Genomic DNA, 21,058 nt, shown 5'->3' with positions numbered 1-21,058 from the left:
ATGTTCTGAAGCGCAAATGCGATTTCAGTCCTCAATCTTTTTGCCAGAAAACCACAAATTTTAAGAGGGGCATAATTAAAACACGAGGCAAAGATCTGGACAGTGGAGGGGCACGATGACTGTATATTATATTATCGGCTGGGGCGAGTTTCAGCACATGTTATGCTATCTGGCGACACCTGAACGCAGTACTTAACTTTATTTTCTTCCCTAGTGTTGTTATCCTGTCTTCTGGGTTAAAACCCGTTTTAGTATTGTAGTACGCACCAAAACATGTTTTGCTACGCAATACTGAACTTCAGTATAATGTTAGATACCAAAAGTCTGGAATAGGCAGTAAGGTATTTGCCCTGTCAACAGGTCCAGAGGAAAGACGTGCCTAGTTCTTAAGAGCACATGGTTACAAGGCAACGGCGTAGCCGTAGAGAAACACGAGCTTGTGATTTAAGTGGGATTGTTGCAATGACAAGAGAGAGAGAAAAGCTGTTGTTGACGGAAGAGTGTTTTGGCTGAGTGTTTTGTTGTGACTGTTCTTGTGGCTCACGATGGAATTTCCTACAGCTTGTGGTAACCTCTAATGTCTCTGCTTTCACAAGTTCACCCAAAGCAGTAGAGCCAACTGAGAACAAAATATGTCGACAGAGATGCTAGAAACCTGCCGGCCGGATGGAAAAGGAAGTTTCTTTAAGGTAAATTATTCGTATGGATATTTTGTTTATCTCTTGGGCACTTGCATGCGTTGCCGTTGTGGGGATTGTGCTTGATTCATGTATGCTATGTGGGATTGTAGTTGATTAAATGAAATTAAAAAAAATCTCAATGTTTGAAAACATCGCTACTGTGTACTGCCGTACCAAGCGAAACAAAAGCAGACTTTCTAAGCTGCTTGGGACAATATAGTTGATGGTTAGTCTGTTCACCGTTTAAAGCTCTGCGAATACAGGACGGCAAAAGGCCGAACCTCTTCTCTACTTCGCTTTGTTATAAAACGTTATGAAGTTCTTTTCCGGAAAACATCATTGATATAAGATCCAGATTCAACATCTGTCCGCTCTTCTTAGTATTCAGATAGTAATAAGAAATGTTTCTCGAATGTGTTTTGATTTCTTATTACTATTTGAATAGTAATAAGAAATGTTTCCTGAATGTGTTTTGATTTCATATTACTATTTGAATAGTAATAAGACATGTTTCTCGAATGTGTTTTGATTTCTCTGTTTCTGCATACTTTTTTTTTAAAAAGGGGTAGGGGGTGGCGAGAGTTTTCGTCCAATCTTTGGCTTTGGATGGATTGTTGCAGAACTGTTTGTTCCTCAGCAGTATGCGTCTTTTGCAGGTCACTTTTCCTGGCTTCTTGCTCGAATATATCTGGTCAAGTGTGGCTTTATCTCACTTGGATCGTATCATTCTGTTGGACGGCTCATGTCTTTTGAGCAAGAATTCTGAAAACTCAGTGCTTTGAAGAAAAGCTGTGCTTTGCTAAAAGTAAATAGTTGAACGCGGTGTATTGAAAATGCTCAATATTAACTTGTGGAAACGCTGCTCTGGTGGTGTTGGTGTAGGCTAGGAATACTGCCTGCTTATACTGGTTTTACTTAGAGTTGTGCAAGGTAGGATACTTACTGTATAATTCTGTTTGTTATAATGCAGCTGCTCGTTTCTTTAATATGTTTTAGTTCCGCTAATTCTTTTAAGTCTGTTATAATGTACACATATATGTACACATTGGTAGAACCTGCGGCGTGTTTATTTTGTGCATCTCTTATGTTTTGGAATGTGGTTGCACTGCTAAGGCAACAAGCAGAGGAACGCAGAGATAGGCAAGTTAAAAGAACATGGAAAATATACCATGCTGAATACAGATTGAGTCAAAACATACACCATTCTTGGAAATGGTCAAGCGTTTTAAGAAGATACGATTACACAAAGTCATGTTTATGTGCTAAGGGAATGTAGTAATTTTTAAATGATAAGAAAAGGAACTTGGTAGGTTTGAGAAATGAATATGTCAGTTTCGCTAGAAGAAAGCAACCTCAACTCTGTTTCTACAACAAAAGTTTAGTAATTTCATGTCTGATGTTTTATTCGGTTTCATGGGGAGGGGTTGGGAGAAATGCAGTCTACAGCACATTCTGTCTAGCAGTGTTTTAGGCAGTTTAGGGGATGAACAGGAGAAAAAAATCTGATCTAGAACTTTCCAGTTTCATTCACACCTAAATGTTATCTGTGAAGCTAATCAGTCACAAAAATAGTTGACAACTTGTCTGTCACAAATGAGTGCTAATGACCATAAAGTTTAAGGTTGCAAGCTTGCAGTCGGTTTTGTAGGGCAGCTGTTCAGAAATTGTTTATTTGCTTTGTTTGATGTAATAATAAGGATATTTGAGCTAGGAAAGGGGGGTGGGCTAAACATAGTCGTAGGGACAATGACTCGCCCTCACTAATATGTGAGTTAAAAAAGCTTCATGCATAAGTTTCTAAATATGTTACTTTTCTTGTTATTTCAAATGTTATATCTTTCACAGCTTTTTTGTACAGTTACAAGATATAACGTTAAGAAAACTGTATGTGTGCATTTATATCTCATCACATAAATACATCTCCCAAAACATTTTAAACAACATAACTATTGCAACTTTTTGTTCTGTTTTACTGGAAAGAGAATTTAACAAACGTGAGTATTCATGTTCCATCTCTTACATGTAAGTAAATCTCTCATGTTGTAGGCAGTAATCGTATAGCATTTGCACTTCTGAACTGTCTCAATTCTACAGTTTATCAGATGTCATGCTGTCATTTTAGTTCTGTGTAATTTCAAAATTAACAGATTTTATCGAAAATTACCTTGCCCTCACTATCTGAGAAAGAGCTGGCATTCTCTTCCTATATCAAGGAGGGCTGTCCTTTGCATTAAACAGCTACCTACCATCCCTTAGTTGTCTTGTTTTCATTTCATTATCAAAATTTCTAGGAAGTTGTATTCTTTCCAAATTCCTTCAACATCTAGGCAAACATAGTATTAAGTCAAATTTACAGCATAGAGTCAGACCTACTCCCAAGCCATACAACCAGACATCTCACACATCCGCTTAAACAACTTGTTGATAAACTTGGGCAGGTTGTGTATATTTTTAACACAAAAATATTCATTACTAACTTGTCCTCTATTAATTGGAACATCCTAAAAATCCTCCACTTGGATTATGCTCAAAATGAATTCAATACAGCTTTCTTAAATATCCTAAATAGCATTGCATCTCTGCTATAGAATTAATCTCTTATTTCATAGATAGTATAGCGCAGCTAAACAAGGATTTCCCAACATCTAATCTCAACCCTGCCCAACAGCCACATATCACTACATCCTGTGCCACCATCCTATACAAACTAAACAAACTCAAACCATACTGTACGTTACCTGATGACCTTTAAAGCAAGTACCTTAAAATAACAGCTGATTGCATTGTCTATCCTGTCTCAATTTTATAAATACGTCAGTCCAGGAATTTCACTGTCCCTCTCTCTGGAAAAAAATCACAAATCATCCTTCTACACAAAGGAGTACATTCAACAGACAACACTAACTTTAGGCATGTAGCAGTCTTATCCCTGCTGTCCAAAGTACTTGCCAAACTATCTGCTGCAGGAAGAACTCAGATCCCCCACACAACACAGCTTTTGTCCCTCCTGTAGTACTAACACTGCACTTCTAACCTTTGTAGATGTTGTTAATAAAGAGGTAACTGCAAACTAGTGTGTTTATTTCTAGACCTGTCCAAAGCCTTTGACACAGTTTGTCACAGTAAACGTCTACGTCAGATGGCCTTACTAGGTCTATCTCAGCCCACCGTTCTGTGGTTCAAAAGCTGCTTGTCCAATTGGTGTCAGTCAGTAAAATGGCAATCCACCCTCTCTCCATACCTCCCAGTCACTACCAGTGTTTAGCACGGCTCTGTCCTTTGTCCCCTCCTGTTTAATATATGGTCAGAATTAGTCCAAAATGACAAAAAATACACTGAACCCACAGACATTGCCAACATCCTAGCTGACAGTTTCAGCGCAAACTTCTCCCCCCCCTCCCCACCAAAAGGGCAAATATCTATCCCAGCAGAGTGCTGCCCCCTTGACATCACAGATGCTCAGGTAAGAGCCGTCCTCTCCAAAGCAAAAAACCCAGCATCAATGGGACCAGACGGTGTCCCGGGCTGCGTCCTACATGAACTCCAAGAAGAGCTAAACCCAAACATAAAACTACTGTTCAATCTCAGCCTTACTACAGGATATGTGCCCAAAGAGTGGCGTACAGCATCAGTGGTCCCTCTCCATAAAGGTGGTGCCTCAACGGATCCTGGAAACTATCGCCCCATAAGCCTGACTAGCTTGGTCTGCAAAGCTATGGAAAGGATCATCATGGACCTCATAAATAAAGATATTGGGGACCTACAGACACTGGATCCTACCCAGTTCGGCTTTGTTAAGAGCAGATCCTGCCTCTTAAACCTGGTTGATTTCTTTGAAACAGTCTCCAAGGCCATTGACGAGGGGAAGGTGGTCCACACAGCCTACCTGGACCTCGCAAAAGCCTTCAATACAATACCCCACTCGGGCATTATAGATAAGCTCACCAGCTTAAATATAAACCCCTATGTCACTAGATGGATTGCAAACTGGCTCAAGGACAGAACCCACATGGTTAGAATTGCTGGAGCCATGTCAGACTCCAAACCAGTTACAAGTGGTGTCCCACAAGTCTCAGTCCTGGGACCTCTCTTGTTCGGTATATATTTCTCGGAGGTACAGGCCAACACGGAAGGACTGTGGCTGACCAAGTTCGCAGATGTCTGCAAACTGGCCATAATCGACTCTCCAGCCGACACAAGCATCCCCAAAAGGGCCTCATAGAAACAGACAACTGGTGCCAGAGCCATGGCCTCAAGCTAAATGCCAAAAAGTGTATAGTCATCCCCTTTGGCAAAAACAAAGTGCCCACAAATTACCACATAGGTGGTAATCCATTAAGTACAGAAGAAGTAATTAGGGACCTGGGGACCCAAGTTGATAGCAATCTCTCATTTGACAACCACGTGGCCAAAGTGGTTAGAAAACATTTTATATAGCCCACCCAATCATGAAGGGATTCACATCTAGATCAGGGGAGGTCATCGTGCCTCTTTACTCATCCCTCATGCCCCTTTTGGGATGTACCTTACCAGACACCTGCAGCAACTGGAAAGACGCCAAAAGTACCTCACCAAGAGGATCAAAGGGCTCAAACAGATGCCATATGCTGCCCGGTTAAAGAAACTCCAGCTCTACTCAGTGGCATACCACCTGTTCAGAGGCGATCTGTGCCTGACGTATAAAGCCATGTCCAACCCAGAATTAATGGACATGCTGCACCTCAGAAAATCCAAATCCCATCGAGCTACGCGCTCGAGAGACTTGAACCTCAGCACTGAAATAAATAGGACATGCTGGAGGGACAGATTCATAACCCAGAGGCTCCCTTCACTCTGGAATAAAATCCCAGTCCAGGTTAGGCAGAGTCCCTCATTGACTCTCTTCAAGAGGAATCTTGATGAGTGGATGGGAGATCGTAGGTTTACCCCGGGTATTACTTCTGTGTCACTGTTAGACAGAGGCACAGTATACTAACCTCGAAAAAGGGCATAGCAAAATAAATTTAAAATGGGTGGCGAAAGCCAAACACATTCTGGCTAGGCTTATAAATGCCCTAGGGCAGATAGACTAGTATGAACCTATGAACCTATATTATTACCAACACCCTCCACACATCCACACAACAGGCCTCTCTAATATAATATGCAGATGACTCCACACACTGCACATTAGATAACTTGGCACATCTCCAAAAACTTGCTCAGGAAGTTTTAACAGCGACTGAAACATGTCTTTGTAACTTGCAACTCATGCTCCCCCCAAGAAAGCTACATATCTTTTTCATCATATCTCTCTCTCATGAAAAAATACAATTTTAAAAACCTCTTTCTTAATAATACAACCATTAAATTCACTTCTAATAGCAAATTGTTAGGGATGATGGTGGATGATAATCTTAAATCTGACCTCCATATGCAAAATTGCACAAAACGTAAGGCTACTTTATAGAGCCAAAGACTTCCACACCAGTGCAAATAAAACTATACTTGCCACTACTTAACCTCATCCCCTCACTACTTTGTGGAGCTGACATCCTTACTAATATCTAAGCATCACAAAAAGCAAATCTTGAACAATGCTATAATAAAGTGGATACATTTGCAGCAAATACCCCTTTTAGATTCCATCCCTGTATAAGACTAAAAGCTTAAATTGGTTAGAACTATCCCATCAACTAGCATATAATATCTTATTACCACCTATGAAATTATCCAGTTTTCATCTGCTTGTCCATGATTAAATATCATTTTATACAACTATGTTTCGATTTGGTCATTACAGTCCAGTATCCAAAAACTCCTCTCTCTCTTTTTCTCTACAAACCTATCAAATCTGCTGGGCATGGTCTGTACTCATACCATATTGCTAAGGCCTGGAACTCCTTACCTGTATCCATAAGATCAATACCACCTCCCCCCCAGTCCTTTAAAACCATTCTGAAAGACTTTCTAGATAAAAATCTGTCTGTGTTCTTGCTCAACCCCAGATTAACATTAACATTTACCTGTTCATTCTTTAATTCTCCGTACTCCCCCTCCTTCACTTACCCACTCACTTACTTCAATTTCTTTCCCCTGACTCACTAACTAAATATACAGTAACCCTGTTTTTTTCTTCCACTTCACATTGCATCGCCTATTTGTGTTATATTAACTTTCTTTAGTTTTTATAAACTTTCTACAGTTCCTCTTAATAAATCGTCATGCAAGTTGCATCTATTCCTAACCATTTTTTCACATTATGTGTAATTTGGTATAATTATTTAAACTGTAGTTGTTTTTGTATTATTTTGAAGATTGTAAAATTATTGTTCTTAAAATATTTTGTAATAGTTTGGAGCCTTTCTTCTTGTACCTCCTCTGAAAATGGGTACCCACTGAGTCAAGTTTTCCTCAGCAATTAAATGTCAATAAGTACATAAATGAGTTTCAATAGAGTAAACAAAGTTCTCAGCCTCTTATCTTTTCAGTCAGGGACAAATCAAGACATAATCAGGGGCATCTTTTAAAATGTTATTACTATTAACCCGAGAAGTTGACAGAATAACAGAATGAATCAACATGCATTTTCTGAAATAAAAAAGTTTGTAACTAATTGTCATTATTTATGAAGTGTAATCTTCCACATTTCTCCCCAAAACACATATTTTAGGAGGGAATTTCAAGGGACATAGAAAAATTTTGAGCCAAAGTTGGGACAGACTCCAAATGGGGGACAAGTGAGATTTGTAAGGTTACTTGGATTACTCAGAACATCACTGTTGGAAAATGACACTCCTTAGCCTTTCATGGCCTTATGGCTAGAATTTAATCAGCTGTTGTTGTTACAACAGTCTTACAACAGTTGAAATTTGCTTATAAATTTCTGCATACTCCCAAGTGCTCTGCTTTGGCTTTTACTTTCTACGGGAAGTTTACTTCGTATTCCTAAGTCAAGGAGTAAATATGACGATGGATGTTATCCAGTGTATACTAGCAAACTCTGGAGTAAGTTACATCAGAAATTAGAATATAATTGTCAGAATAGTGTGACTTAATACATCAGCATAAGAAAACTACTTTTTATGTAACTGTGCCTCAGTTTCAGATTGCTATCAATTTTGTGTAATAGTAATACAAATTTAATCTATAGTGCATATGTGTAAATGTTTTGGCTAACACAAATTTGATCTGAAGAGTCAAGTCACATTGTTCCAGTAATAGACTGTGTTAAAGCTGTAGCACTGCTCTAGGGCAATGCTTTATTGATTTCTAGACTTTATTATTCTAATATTGCACTGCCATTATCTTTATCTGTTATATTTTATTGTTGTGTAGTTTCCGTAAACAGTGCTGTAACGCCTGGATTGTGGCTGAATTTGGTCACTGGCCTAGCCATATACCCTAGTGTAAAATGCATAAAAAATGTTGTGAGAAGTGAAAAGTGTTAGGATAGGAATAAACATCTCATTAGCATTTTTTTAGCATGAACCAGAGATATGTATTGGTGAGGTGGAAGCCACTAGTGTTTCAAGCAGTCACTGGGGATTGCACACCCTGGTACTCGCCTACATGGAGTAGTTTAGCTGAAGGAAAGAGAAGTGACATTGCAGTAAAACCATCAGGCTGTGCACCTGCAGAAGTTGGGGCATGATGAATGGTCTGCTCAACCAGTCTGGAAGGTTACATGCATGCTGAGTTTTTAAGCATTTAGTGAAATAGGGGAAGGGACAATCAAGTGTATATATTGTAGTGTTTAGAAAGCACTGCCGTAAAAGGAGCTAGTTTAAATATAACTAATCCTGTAAATGTGTCTGCCATGATGGACCAGAATAACTACTATTAAACTTAGAAAGTTGAGCTTATAAACAAGGATGAACAAACTAAACTTTGCCGAAGGTTTGTACCAATTTAGTAAACACATTTATTACTGAAGCTTAGCATTTGATACGTGTATTGTCTCTGTACTTGTACTGGTAATAACGTTACCAGTTTGTGTTCACACAGAGGATTAATGCTATTAATGAGCTACTTTCTGTGGTTGAGGGTTTGATCCCCCAGACTTCATTTACCTGCTGTGCAACCTTGGGCAAGTCATTGGCATTGCTTAGAGGTAATTAGAAATTTTGCATAGGTTCATTATTTCACTGTTCAATCCATGTTATATAAGCTGGAAAAGGGTCCACAGACCAGTGCACCTAACCTGGTTAATAAATGTAAAATAAAATAAATATTTTGTGTTTAAGATTAGATTGGATAGTTTGTTTATATGCAACTGAAGAATTATAAAGCAGCAACTGTAGTTTGTAATAGTTGACATAGTTTGAAAATGCATGACATTTTTGTTGTGGAAAGTTTGCATCTTGTTTATTTTCTGAATTGGAATGCAAAGATAATGCATTGTTTGTTACTGCAACTATAATTAAGATTTAGCTGCAAGTTCACAGTTAAGGTCAAACTTTTGCAGTACAAAGGGATTCTGCACTTTGTTTTTGATTTGTTTGTGCAAGTGAAGAGTAGTTATGCTAGGAGTATGCCAGATTTTATGGAAACTATTGATTATATTTGAGATGTATAACATTTAGAGAAACAGTATATCAAAACCTTTATTAATTTGAACGAGTAAAGTGCATTCAAAAAGCATCAAGGTGTCTTGGATGGCTGAAACAGTGTGACTGATGCAAGAATCTTGCAGGCATTGAGAAAAAATGTAAAACTTATGTCCATTTTAGTAAAACAATTTGCAAGGAAACTAGTCTTAACTTTGAGCAGCAAAAGAACATAAAGAAAGAGCAAACAATGCAGTTCATAATGGACATTTTGAAACCTTGAGCAAGTCACTTAACCAGACAGTGCTTTGGAGCAGTTATAAATTTTGCCTAGGCGTATGAATGGTTTCCTGGACTGCATGCCTACCAACTACTTATGAATTGTGCAACTAACTTAGTAACGTTCTTATATCTGTCTGTGACTAACCTGGTCAGTAAAGTGTAAATGAAGTAAAAATACATAAATAAAGTATAAATGGAAAGACTGAGACAGTTGTTATTACCTTTTTGTTTAAGTGTAGAAATGTCAACCTGGATAAAAGTAAAAATGTACTGCACAGCAGTTTAGAAGTCAAGAAATGAAATTCCTGCTTTGGCTTTGTGGGCTAGAAGGATGAAGCCTTGAATATGGCACAGAGAACCTGAGATTGCATAGTGGCTTCTGCATTGGAAGAGGGTGAGAGAGTGTCGTTCATGCCAGTTCCCCATTCTGGGGGTGGGGAATGATGTCTTGGTTGACAGAATGCTTCCGAGTAGCCATAGATTTGCATAAAAGCGATGACCGTAGGATCAATAAAGTAGGCTTAATGTTCCAAACTGGTGATGGGTATCCCTAGCAGGCATGTGTGTGGAAGCATGCACATACAAGGAGAGAGCATAGAATACTTCTACAGTGATGCTGGTACTTATGTCAGCCAGCAGGCTTTGAGGTTATGGAGTTAACCAAAAAAAATCTGATAACTGCCTATATGACAGTTCCCTAGGAAGAGAGGGGTGGAGGGTGGCAGACGCGGAGTTGAAGTAGCCTAAAAAAAACATTTCAAAATGATGTCAAGTACTTGCCATATAATTTCTTTTGAGATTGCTAGAGAATGGACAACTACTTTAAACATTGTCTTGTGAACAATGTTAGAAATGCACATCTCTCCTGATAGTATTGGAGCAGCATCACTCATGGACTTTTCCTACCTACTAACATTGTATGTTTGTGTATACAAAAAAAAAATTAGGCTTTCTCTACCTCCAGAGTCATGGTATTATATTTGCGCATTGAATATGATACACAACTTTGAAAGCCAGCATACCCCTGAACTTGCTTGCAGTGATCCATTATTCATTTTTTTTTGTTTGTTGTTTTTAGTACATTCATAATTATTTATTTATTTATTTATGTATTTAACCAGATTAATAATTATTTTGTTATTTGTAATAATTGTAATACCTATTTTTTAACCAGGAAGGCCCACTGGACAAGCAACCCCTTTTCAGGGGCAACCTGGGAGCAATGTCTGGTTCAAAGCTGTGGAGATCACCCTAGCCATACCAGATTACTGATCCTGTCATAGATTCAGATCCCAAACCTTGGGCAGCAAAGCAAAAGGAGGTGGAGTTGCAATATATATAAAAGAGATACCACCTCAGGCTGGTCAAACACTATGGCGCACAGGAGACACTTCAGGTGAAGTTAACCATTGACAGGACCCCTGTTCAAATCATAGCTAGCTACAGGCCCCCAACTTTGAATCAAGATGCCCACTCCACCTATCTGGACCTTTTCGAATCTATCAAGATTCAACCCTTTACCCTGATCCTGGGCGACTTTAACTGTCCAACCATAGACTGAAAGAACTTTGTTTGTTTGTTTCTTTCGGCTTTTCCCGGTTAGGGGTCGCCACAGCGGAACTCCGGTCCGCTAATGATTGGCAGTTGATTTTTACGCACCATAGACTGGAAGAACTACTCATGCCAAAATATAAATGCCCAGAGATTCCTTGATTTCGTCAATGCAGAGGTCGACACCCCCACAAGAGGTGAAAATATCTTGGACGTGGTATTCACCAATGTAAGTAACCACTGCAGCATCCCTACAGTGTCATCCTCCCTGGTAAGATCCGACCTCAAAGTGGTCACTTTTGATATCACCATCTCCCTCGACACCCCCCCCCCCCCCACCTCGCCCAAGTTAGGGTCAAACAAAAAACTTCTCCAAAGCTGATTACAACCTCCTGAGGGAAGGTATAAACAGCTTCACAGCCCCTCCCCCTCCATAGGAAATGGCACATATGTTCAAACCTACTGCAAAGTACTATATGAGCATTTATATATCTGCATGGAATCAGGAATACCTGACAGGACAGAATCATCCTCCTCAAGGAAGAGTAAACCTGTCTGGTGGACATCTGAAATAAATGAACTCTATAATAAAAGGAAAAAATTGCTGTCCAGGACCAAGAAGGAGCAGGTGCCTGACTGGAACCAATCTCTCCTTAGCCTGAACAAGCAAATAAGAGCACTAGTAAAATCCTCCAAAGCAAACTTCGAGTCCAAACTGGCCACCTCTACTAAAGATAATCAGAAGGCTTTCTTCACATATGTCCACAATTTCAAGGGAACCACCCAGATCTGCTCAGAACTGGTGTTCACGGACACCACATAAATAAACGCAGTAGATATAACCAACCTGCCGGCAGACAGGTTCGGTGAAATCTTCACCCCTCTGTCCCCACATCAGTAAATCAGGACATCCCCAGCACCTGCCACCCACCCCTTATCTCTAGGGAGCAAGTCATCACTGCCCTCTCAAAGGCAATAAATACAGCCTCCATGGGACCGGATAACATCCCAGGCTGCATCCTACATGAATTCAGGCAGGAACTTGCAGCACCATTAGGCACCCTATTCAACCAAAGTCTGAGTACCGGCTTCGACCTAGCTGAGTGGAGGACAGCCACTGTCATCCCTTTGCACAAAGGTGGAGCGTCCACTGATCTAGGAAGTTATAGACCCTTCAGCCTAACTAGCCTGATCTGCAAGGCCATGGAGCAGATTATCATGGACCTCATTAACAAGGACATTGGCAACCTCCAAACACTCAGTCCCACAAAGTTTGGTTTCGTCAAGGAGAGGTCATGCCTGTTAAATTTGGTCAACTATTTTGAGACAATCACCCAAGCCATGGATGAGGGGAAGACGGTGCACACCGCCTACCTTGACCTGACCAGAGCCATCTACTGTTCCCCACTCAAGTATAATAGATAAACTCTCTCAACTGGGCATCAATCTGTATGTTCCCAAATGGGTAGCAAACTGGCTTACCGATAGAACCCACCTAGTCAAAATAGGAGAAGCCACCTCAAGCAGTCGATCTGTAAAGAGCGGTGTACCCCAGGGATCGTTCTTGGGGCCTTTGTTGTTGGGGATATACTTTTCTGAGGTGCTGGCCAAAACCAGTGAGCTATGGCTGACCAGGTTTGCAGATGACTGCAAGCCGGGCGCTATCATCAATTTCCCTAGTGATGTGGACATCCTCCAAGCAGGGTCTCACCCAAGCAAATGGCTGGTGCCAGAAACATGTCCTCAAACTGAATGCCAAAAAATGCATCATCATCACCTTTGGGGAGAGTGATGTCCCCACAAATGATCACATTAATAACAAGGTCCTAAGTATGCAATCAGTCGTGAGGGACTTGGGCACCCAGGTTGATAGCAAACTGACTTTTGACCATCATATTGCCTCCATTGTATAGAAAGCTTTCTACATGGCCCACCTCATTAGTAAGGATATCTCATCCAGGGACAAGATGGTCATAACATGCTTGTAGTCTTCCCTTATAAGACCCATTATTGAATATAGTTCCCCTTTGGCATGTACCTCACAAAGCACAAGCAACAGCTGGAGAGACCACAGAGGTTCCTCATCAGGAGAATCCAGGGCCTCAAATGTATACCCTGCACAGATAGGCTAAAAGCCCTGTCACTCTACTCAGGCTCCTACAGACTCCTCAGAGGTGACCTGTGTCTGGCATACAAAGCAATCACAGACTCCACCTTGATGGGACTGCTGCATATCCGCAAGTCAAGCTCCACTCAAGTAACCCGCACACACGACCTCAACCTGGTCTTTGACATCAGTAGGACGTGTTGGCAGGACAGATTTGTGTCCCAGAGACTCCCCATTCTGTGGAATAGACTCCTGCTCCACTTCTCCCCTGAAACCCTGAAGAGAGGCAGCAAGCCTCGTGGGACTAACCTGGTCAACAAAGTAACACCAAAGGGTAAATAAATAAAATTCTGTAAACTTGTACTTCCATTTTGTATTTTTATTTCTAAAGTTTTCTCCCCTGGCTTCTGCTTTTTTTTTTTTTTTTTTTGCCCAGTCAGACTTTCCAGGTAAGCGAATGCAAATAATCAAATAGTCTGTGTAAAGACTGACTATTCTGTTATCTGTAAGTTGTAAAAAAATGTTTAAAGTTGTATAAAATTGAGCAGTTTATTTATTTTGCCTTAACTGGACTAAAACTTTCTGTACTTTCGCTGGGTAAATGCCATTGATGATTTTTTTCAAGATACCCCTTCCTATTTTCTCAAATTATCTTGTCTTAAGGAAGTTCATTTCAGCTGATGCTTACTCTTATGTGTGCTGTGTTGTATCAGTACAAAAGTTAATAAAATTTAGAACTAGTTTCATGTTAGTTCAAGCCTTTAAAACATATGTGGTAAAATGGAAACAGATATTGAAGATAAGTTACTACTAAACTGTAGTCAGTTGAAGTCGTTGCTTACCTCTTGAAGTATACTTTAGATTTTATAGACTGAAACAAATAAGCTTGCCGACTGAAAATGTTGTTTATGTCTAAGAATTCTGTCAGTTTTTTGCAACTGTTAAAGTATTATAAAAGTTTAGTGATAGATCGATAACAGTAAATATTCAGGTAGTTATAGGAATAGGACCAGATAGCCAGTAGCGTTTTTCCAAATTATTAGAAATTCTCCTCTCATTAGTAACTCTGTAATTTTGCTCTTTTCATAACTGTTGGTGTTAAACTTGAACCTCTTAGTTTCTGCAACTCTGATAATGTAGATTAACAATGCATTCCCCTGTCAACCACTTTTATACTCAATCCTCTAGATCTGTACACATTCAGAGACTTTGGAGCTCTGTCAACGTTAACTCTTGATCTCTTTCTCTTCTTGTAATCCTGTCCATACTCTCCCACAACTGGCATACCCTAACTACTACGCCTTAACTCCTATCCCTCCCTTTTTGACTTTTCCTTAACTGCTGCTTATCACAGCACACATAGCCTATAACATATCACTTCCAGTTTTAGTCATGTTTGCATTTCAGATAGAATACCTGTAGCCAACTCTTTAACCCAGTCCTTTCTCTAGGCATTGTTACTTGCCACCGTTATTGTAGTGGATTTCCCTTTAAAGTCAGTTTACCTTTTTATCCATCCCAATACATATGTATGCTTTTATTTCTTTATACAACCTTGTCTTATCTGATGTATGCCTCATTTAATATTTAATGAAAATTTTGCTTTAACTGCTTTTATAATTGTATTTTCAGATTACCGCCTCATGTTGTTGGATTGCCACGCTATTTACAATGGATGCATTTTTACCTTCAGCTAATGTATACTCTTATGTGTGCTGCAATTGTTGATATTAGTTATGTTTGTGTTACCTTCCAGTCTGTATTGAATCTGTAACCATTCTATTTCAAATGTTCACAAAATGTCTGATATAATCTTTTTGTAATTTGCGCCTTCACTAAGTATATTTATGGAGCTTTCCTCCCCGGGCCTCTGCTAAAAAGGGGTCTTGCATGACCCAGTCAGACTTTCCTGGTAACCAAATGCAAATAAATAAATGTAAATGCCATTTGTCTGTTTTTTAATACATCTTTGTGTAGGAATGTAGTTATTTGCATGCTTAAATTTCAAAGTGCATTGCATAGTAATTTATTTCAGCAAATAATTTCATTATTCAGTTTCAAAAACTTTTGTAGGATGGTTTATATCTTGACTTGTGATATATTAACTGTTAACATCCATCTTTCAAAGAAACATTGCTTTGCTTATGGCTGTCATTATTTAATGTGTTGCAGTTGGCTCATTTTAAGAGTGATTAGTAATTGAAACTTTTGATGTGTTACATAGGTCTGACTGATGGCAGGGTATTACCATAAGATTGTGTCTGAGTATAGAGTAGTCTTAGCAAGTTACTAGTTACTGTTGGTAAGACTGCAATGGAAAGCACAGTTCTGACAGTGAGGTTTGTGAAACTCTGGGAAGCCACAATTTATAGATTTCCTCTATATAGTGTTATCAAGTGAAACTTATATGGGTATGGGTGGATCGGTCAAAATCCAGGAAAACAGTTCACATTTGCAGTGCATTCTTAAAGTCAAATTTCTTGTGCATTTAAGGGAGTGGACCTCATACTTTCACATGGAAAATGTAAAAGTTTGCTTAATGTCATCCTAGATGTTTTATGTAGCCAACAACCTGCATTACAGAATTTCAATTTTAGACATAGGGTCTGGCAAAGATGCTACAAGTTAGAAGGAAATGATTTGGGGAATCTTGTTAATCCTACTTTTTTTTACTACAAAGAAGGAAATTAATGTGTTTTATGATAATTAGATACTGTTAATATTCTCCCAGACATATTACATAGCAACGTGCATTACAGAGTTTCAGTTTTAGACCTAGTTTGGCAAAGATGCTACACGTTAGAAGGAATTTTATTAATACTACTGTTTTTTACTACAAAGAAGGAGGCAAATAAGTTTTATGATTATCAGATACTGTTGACACAATTTGAATTACATCTATGTATTGATAAACCATCCTGGCTGAACTGAAGATAAGGCAGACATCGATGAAAGGTGGTAAAAAATAGCTTCAAAATGTACAAAAGATGGGTTGCTGGTATTGACTGAATGAGACAAAAAAGCATTGAAGTGTTAGTGAATTGCTGTACTGAGCTGCAGGACCTGCTGAAACAAAATACAAATATTGATGTCTGCAAGCAGTGTAATGCAGCATACAAGTCAACCATTTGAAAACATGAAACAGAAGTTTTACAGAGAAAGAAACAGAAATTCCAGTGAGGTACAGATGATTACCATAGGTGAAACATTCTTACCTAAAGATACCAGAAGTCTCATGAGAAAAGGTGAAGAGAGGAGGGCACACAACAACAGGAACATTGTTTACACTGACATTTTTCACAATCTCATTTTCGTATTAAGGAATCAGTGTCTGGGAGTGTTTCTTTGGAATGACATGGTTATTCATCTACATCTTTCTGTATAAACATTACAAATTTAAATTCAGTGCCTCTCAGTAGAGGTAACAGTCATGCAGGCAAAGTGGGTACAGTTGAACTTCCCACAGACTGACATTCCTATCATCCAAGGTGAGGATATTAGATTTCTTTCTTACTCATTTTTCTCTTTTTGCAGTTTCACCATGTTGATATTTAACATTTGTTCCAACTTGGTCCATCTGAATGGTTTAACTGAGCAATCAAATCCTCTACCTACCAGAGTTCATCATGCTTTTGTAATGATTAAAAAAGTGTTAATAAACAAAGTAAAGATTGTTTTAAAAAGTTAGAACTTGAAGACCTTTGTACTTTACTTATTCACAGTGGAGAGAGTTAATGAGTTTTCAGTCCCCCCCCCCCCAAAAAATAAATAAATAAAGTCGTTTATTTTGTATTAAAGTGGATAAAAGTGGGAATTTAGTCCCAGTCCTATGTGGTAAAGAAAGATGTAAACAAATTAGTCTTAAATTGTTGAATAAGAGTAAGTATGTTCCTTTAAAATCCTCTCATTTGCAACAATATACTCAGAACTTGTTAAGTGTGTTGTAATGAAACTGAAATGTGTTAACTGGTACAGCTGTACAATCTTTGTATTTGAAGTTTTCATGTGACCTTTACTTTTATGCACTGCCAAAGGAGCAAGAAAATGTTTTTATCCGCATGGTTAGTCCTCTGTATCACGATAAAAGTCAGTAACATACAGAAAGGGTATCATGTTAATTCGTGTTTTTAAAGCATGTGGGGTAGAAATGGAACCATATATTGGAGATACTAATAGGATTTTTTTTTTGAAAAAGCAAATTTTATTGGATGTTAAAGAGAAGTGTAAAAAGGGTCCACACCATATGTTTTAAATCTATTATATTTTGACTGCCTAACAGCTGTTTTGTACCTAAGAACCAATAGTTTTACAAAAAGAAGGCATATCCTTGAGGGTATTTGTCATTCCCACTTATGTAAACATTTTTATGATTAACTTTAAAAATGGACAAATTTTTCCTGTAACACAGTTACTACAATAAGGCCTGTATGTAGCTTAAACGGTAGGACCCAAGCATGTGCTGAACTAGTGACTTACGATATCACACACACTGATCCTGCAGAGACAGCAGGGCCTGCTAGCGGACAGATATGGCGAAAATTTCACTCCCTTATCCCCTCTAAACTTATCACAAACCTTGGCCCCCCCCCCACCCTACATATCTGAAGAGCACCTCATTAAAGCCTTGTCTAAGGCAAAAAACACAGCCTTTATGTTACCAGACCGCATCCCTGGCTGTCTTCTAAACAAACTAAAACATGACCTAGCATCACCATTAAGTACCCTGTTCACTTACAGCCTAACCACTGGCTTTGTCCCTGTGGAATGGAGAACAGCAACAGTTATTCCCCTCCACAAAGGTGGCCTAGCAACAGACCCAGGGAATTCTAGACCCATACGGACCGGAGTTCCGCTGTGGTGACCCCTAACCGGGAAAAGCCGAAAGACAAGACGTCTCAGCAACCTCATCTGTAAAGCCATGGAACTTATCATGGACCTCATAAATAGGCATAGGCGACCTCAAACACTGGATCCAGCCCAATTCAGCTTTATCAAGGGTAGTCTTGCCTGTTAAACCTGGTGGATTTTTTCAAAAATGTGAACAGGGCCACTGACAAGGGCAAATCTGTGCACACAGTATGCCTCGACTTAGCAAAGGCCTTTGACACAATCCCATAGTCAAGCATTACCGATACATTTAGCAAACTGAATGTAAACCCCTTTGTTGTAAGATGGGTTGCCAACTGGTCACAAACTGGTCACACGCTGTCAAAGTGGGTGCCTCAAACAGCACACCTGTGATGAGCAGGGTGCCACAAGGGTCAGTGCTGGGAGCCCTACTGTTTGGTATGTACTTCTCAGAAGTTCAGGCCAAAACTAGGGGACTGTGGCTGACCAAGTTTGTGGATGACTGCACAGTGGGTGCAATTATTGAATCCCCAAATGATGCCAGTATACTTCAGGAGGGTCTTACACAGACTGGTGTCTTAGTCATAGTCTCAAACTGAATGCAAAGAAATGCATAATCATCCCCTTTGGTAAAAACAATATCCATTTACACTATCAAATTAACAACAATACCATATGTATCTACAAAGTGGTAAGAGTTTACAAAGTGGTAAGAGTTCTGGAATCACAAGTAGACTGTGACCTTAACTTTGAACACCATGTGTCTACTGTAGTAAGGAAGGCTTTCTGCATAGCACACTTGATTAGCAAAGGCATCGCCTTTAGAGTAAAGGAGGTTATAACCCCTCTATACTTGTCACTAATCAAGCCCATAACTGAGTACAGCACCCCTTTCAGCATGTACAGTACAAAGCACCTGCAGCAATTGGAGAAATCTCAGAGGTTTCTAACTAAGATCAAAGGACTTCAGCACGTGCCTTACACAGGCCGATTAATGTCCCTGTCACTGTACTCAGTATTGTATAGACTTCTCAGGAAAGACTTATGCCTGGCTTACTGAGCAATCTCCGACCCAAACCTAATGAATTTGCTGCACATCCATAAATCAAACAGGACTAGAGCTACCCGTTCCCTGGACCTAAATATGGCCTGTAACTTGAATAGGACATGCTGGAGGGACAGATTTGTCTCCCAGCGACTGCCGTGTCTTTGGAATAGGCTGCCAGTTCATGTGAAGCATAGCACCTCTGTGACACTGTTCAAAAGGAACCTGGGCGAGTGGATGGGGCACCATAAATTCTTACCAGAGATAGTGCCCACAACCTTCCTGGACATGGGCTATCATTAATGGATACAGTCCTGGGTATTGACTAGAGTATCTATGGTATTGGCTTGAAATGACCTCCAGTTTGATAGCTTAGTAACCTCCTATGATCGCTTTTGTTGCAAATTGGATTTTTTATTATATATTCATAGACGAGCGACTATTTATTTGTGATGACAGTATGTCAGAATTTCAAACATTATTACACATGTTAGTAAAAATCATGTGGAATTTTCATTTTACATATAGTCCAGTCTGGAAGAATGAGCAATACAATATTACGAAGTAAGAAGACTATCCTAAAAATATAGTATGGCAGAATGTGTAAAAAAATAAGAATAGCCTAAAATAATTTTTAGTTGCAAGAATGTGAACAGAATAGTTTGAAATAAGAACACTACAGGTAGTTTGGTGGTTTACCACAAGGGAAGTCACTGCAGACACTCCAAAATACTTATTTTAAAAGCTACATAAAACTCTCTGACTGCAGACAGTGACATGTGGCTAAAATCCCCACATACAAGCAGATTATTGCAGTATTTCCAGTGAAAGTCACTAGATGGTGATACAAGCAAAAGCTTGAGCACTGCAATATCAGGTGCGCAGGTAGTTACCTCACAAACATTAAGAACCTTTTTAAGAAATGACTTGGCTCTTTCTGGAAACACAGGAGAGAAATATGCATTGCAGATTTGATGCAGGTAGTGAAAGAACTAAAGTGACCATATATTGTCCTAAAATTAAATACATTTCCCAGGCTACTTATGCAAGCCAGGGTAAAGAGGTTCAGATCAGCAGGCAAAGACTTGATTAGTGCGGGAAGCAATAGGGCCAACTACTGAACCATGCTCTTGTAGTCATACCAGTTCCCTATTTACTGCATAACCTAAAAACAAAAAAATACTTCAAAAAAGCAGTGTCCATAGTAAGGCAAAATGCTACATAGCTAATGCAAAGCAAACACAGTTTCAGGGACTTAGTATCTGTACTTTAAGGATGTATACTTTTTCCCGCATGCTTAATGCTGGCTAGTAATGTATTGACAAAATAGTAGCACACGTAAATTCATACAGTAAGAGTATCCTTTCCTATCACCCCAGTGTGCCTGTCTTGGAGAGTAGGAGAAAAGAGTGCATGGCTGTCTTCTGGAATGAGCTGATGTAGAGTGATTGTATTCAGTTGTTTTGTAGCATGGGATAGTAAGAGATTTTAAGCTATAGCATGGCCAAGATGTATGTATAGTATGTAGTGACCAAGGTTCAGAAACATTAATTTAACACCAGAGGAAACAAGACATAGACATGGTTTTTGGGGTCAAAAGGAAGTGGGTGTAAAATGAAGACTTCAGATTTTGTTCTTCTGACCTTTTTTGCTTTTGTGTATTGTTTGTGTATTGTAGCAAAGGCAACAGAGTGACATTTTCTTTTGAGTGAAGCTAGTAGCATTACATTGCAGGAGTTCAAAATACTTTGATCAATAAAACAGTGCCTCTTGCTGTTGTTGTTGTCTTTCGGCTTTTTCCGGTTAGGGGTCGCCACAGCGGCACTCCGGTCCGCTAATGATTGGCAGTAGATATTCACAAACGCCGAGGTGCCAGCTCGACGTTCAACCTTCAATGAAGTGCCTCTTGCTGTAATAGTGGTAATTAAAGTTTCCCACCCACTTCTTGAATATTAACAGTCAAGTGTTGCCATGATGCCTGTCTTCCTCTTCCAACATGCCACCTAACCCTTCAGCC

At 39.3% G+C, this 21,058-nt stretch overlaps 1 protein-coding gene across 4 annotated transcripts in view; it reads left to right on the top strand.

Annotated features, from left to right (window-relative positions):
• Nucleotides 1-360: 360 nt before the first annotated feature.
• RIN2 (Ras and Rab interactor 2) overlaps nucleotides 361-21,058 on the top strand; it is a 491,380-nt gene continuing 470,682 nt past the window's right edge. For 2 of the 4 annotated variants that reach the window (XM_044057036.1, XM_044057028.1), the window contains exon 1: nucleotides 362-689. In XM_044057036.1, the coding sequence (XP_043912971.1) occupies nucleotides 633-689 (57 nt within the window). In that variant the 5' untranslated portion in view covers nucleotides 362-632. Of the gene's footprint in view, nucleotides 690-1,340; nucleotides 1,611-21,058 lie in introns of those variants that run through there. The other 2 variants (XR_006362851.1, XM_044057062.1) reach the window with 2 other exon arrangements.

Source organism: Protopterus annectens, chromosome 1.part2 (genome assembly GCF_019279795.1).
Source record: "Protopterus annectens isolate FY-2018-M chromosome 1.part2, PAN1.0, whole genome shotgun sequence".
Lineage (NCBI taxonomy): Eukaryota > Metazoa > Chordata > Ceratodontiformes > Protopteridae > Protopterus > Protopterus annectens.
The sequence above is the reverse complement of the archived record's forward strand: the minus strand, read 5'-3'. Positions and strand labels throughout refer to the sequence as shown.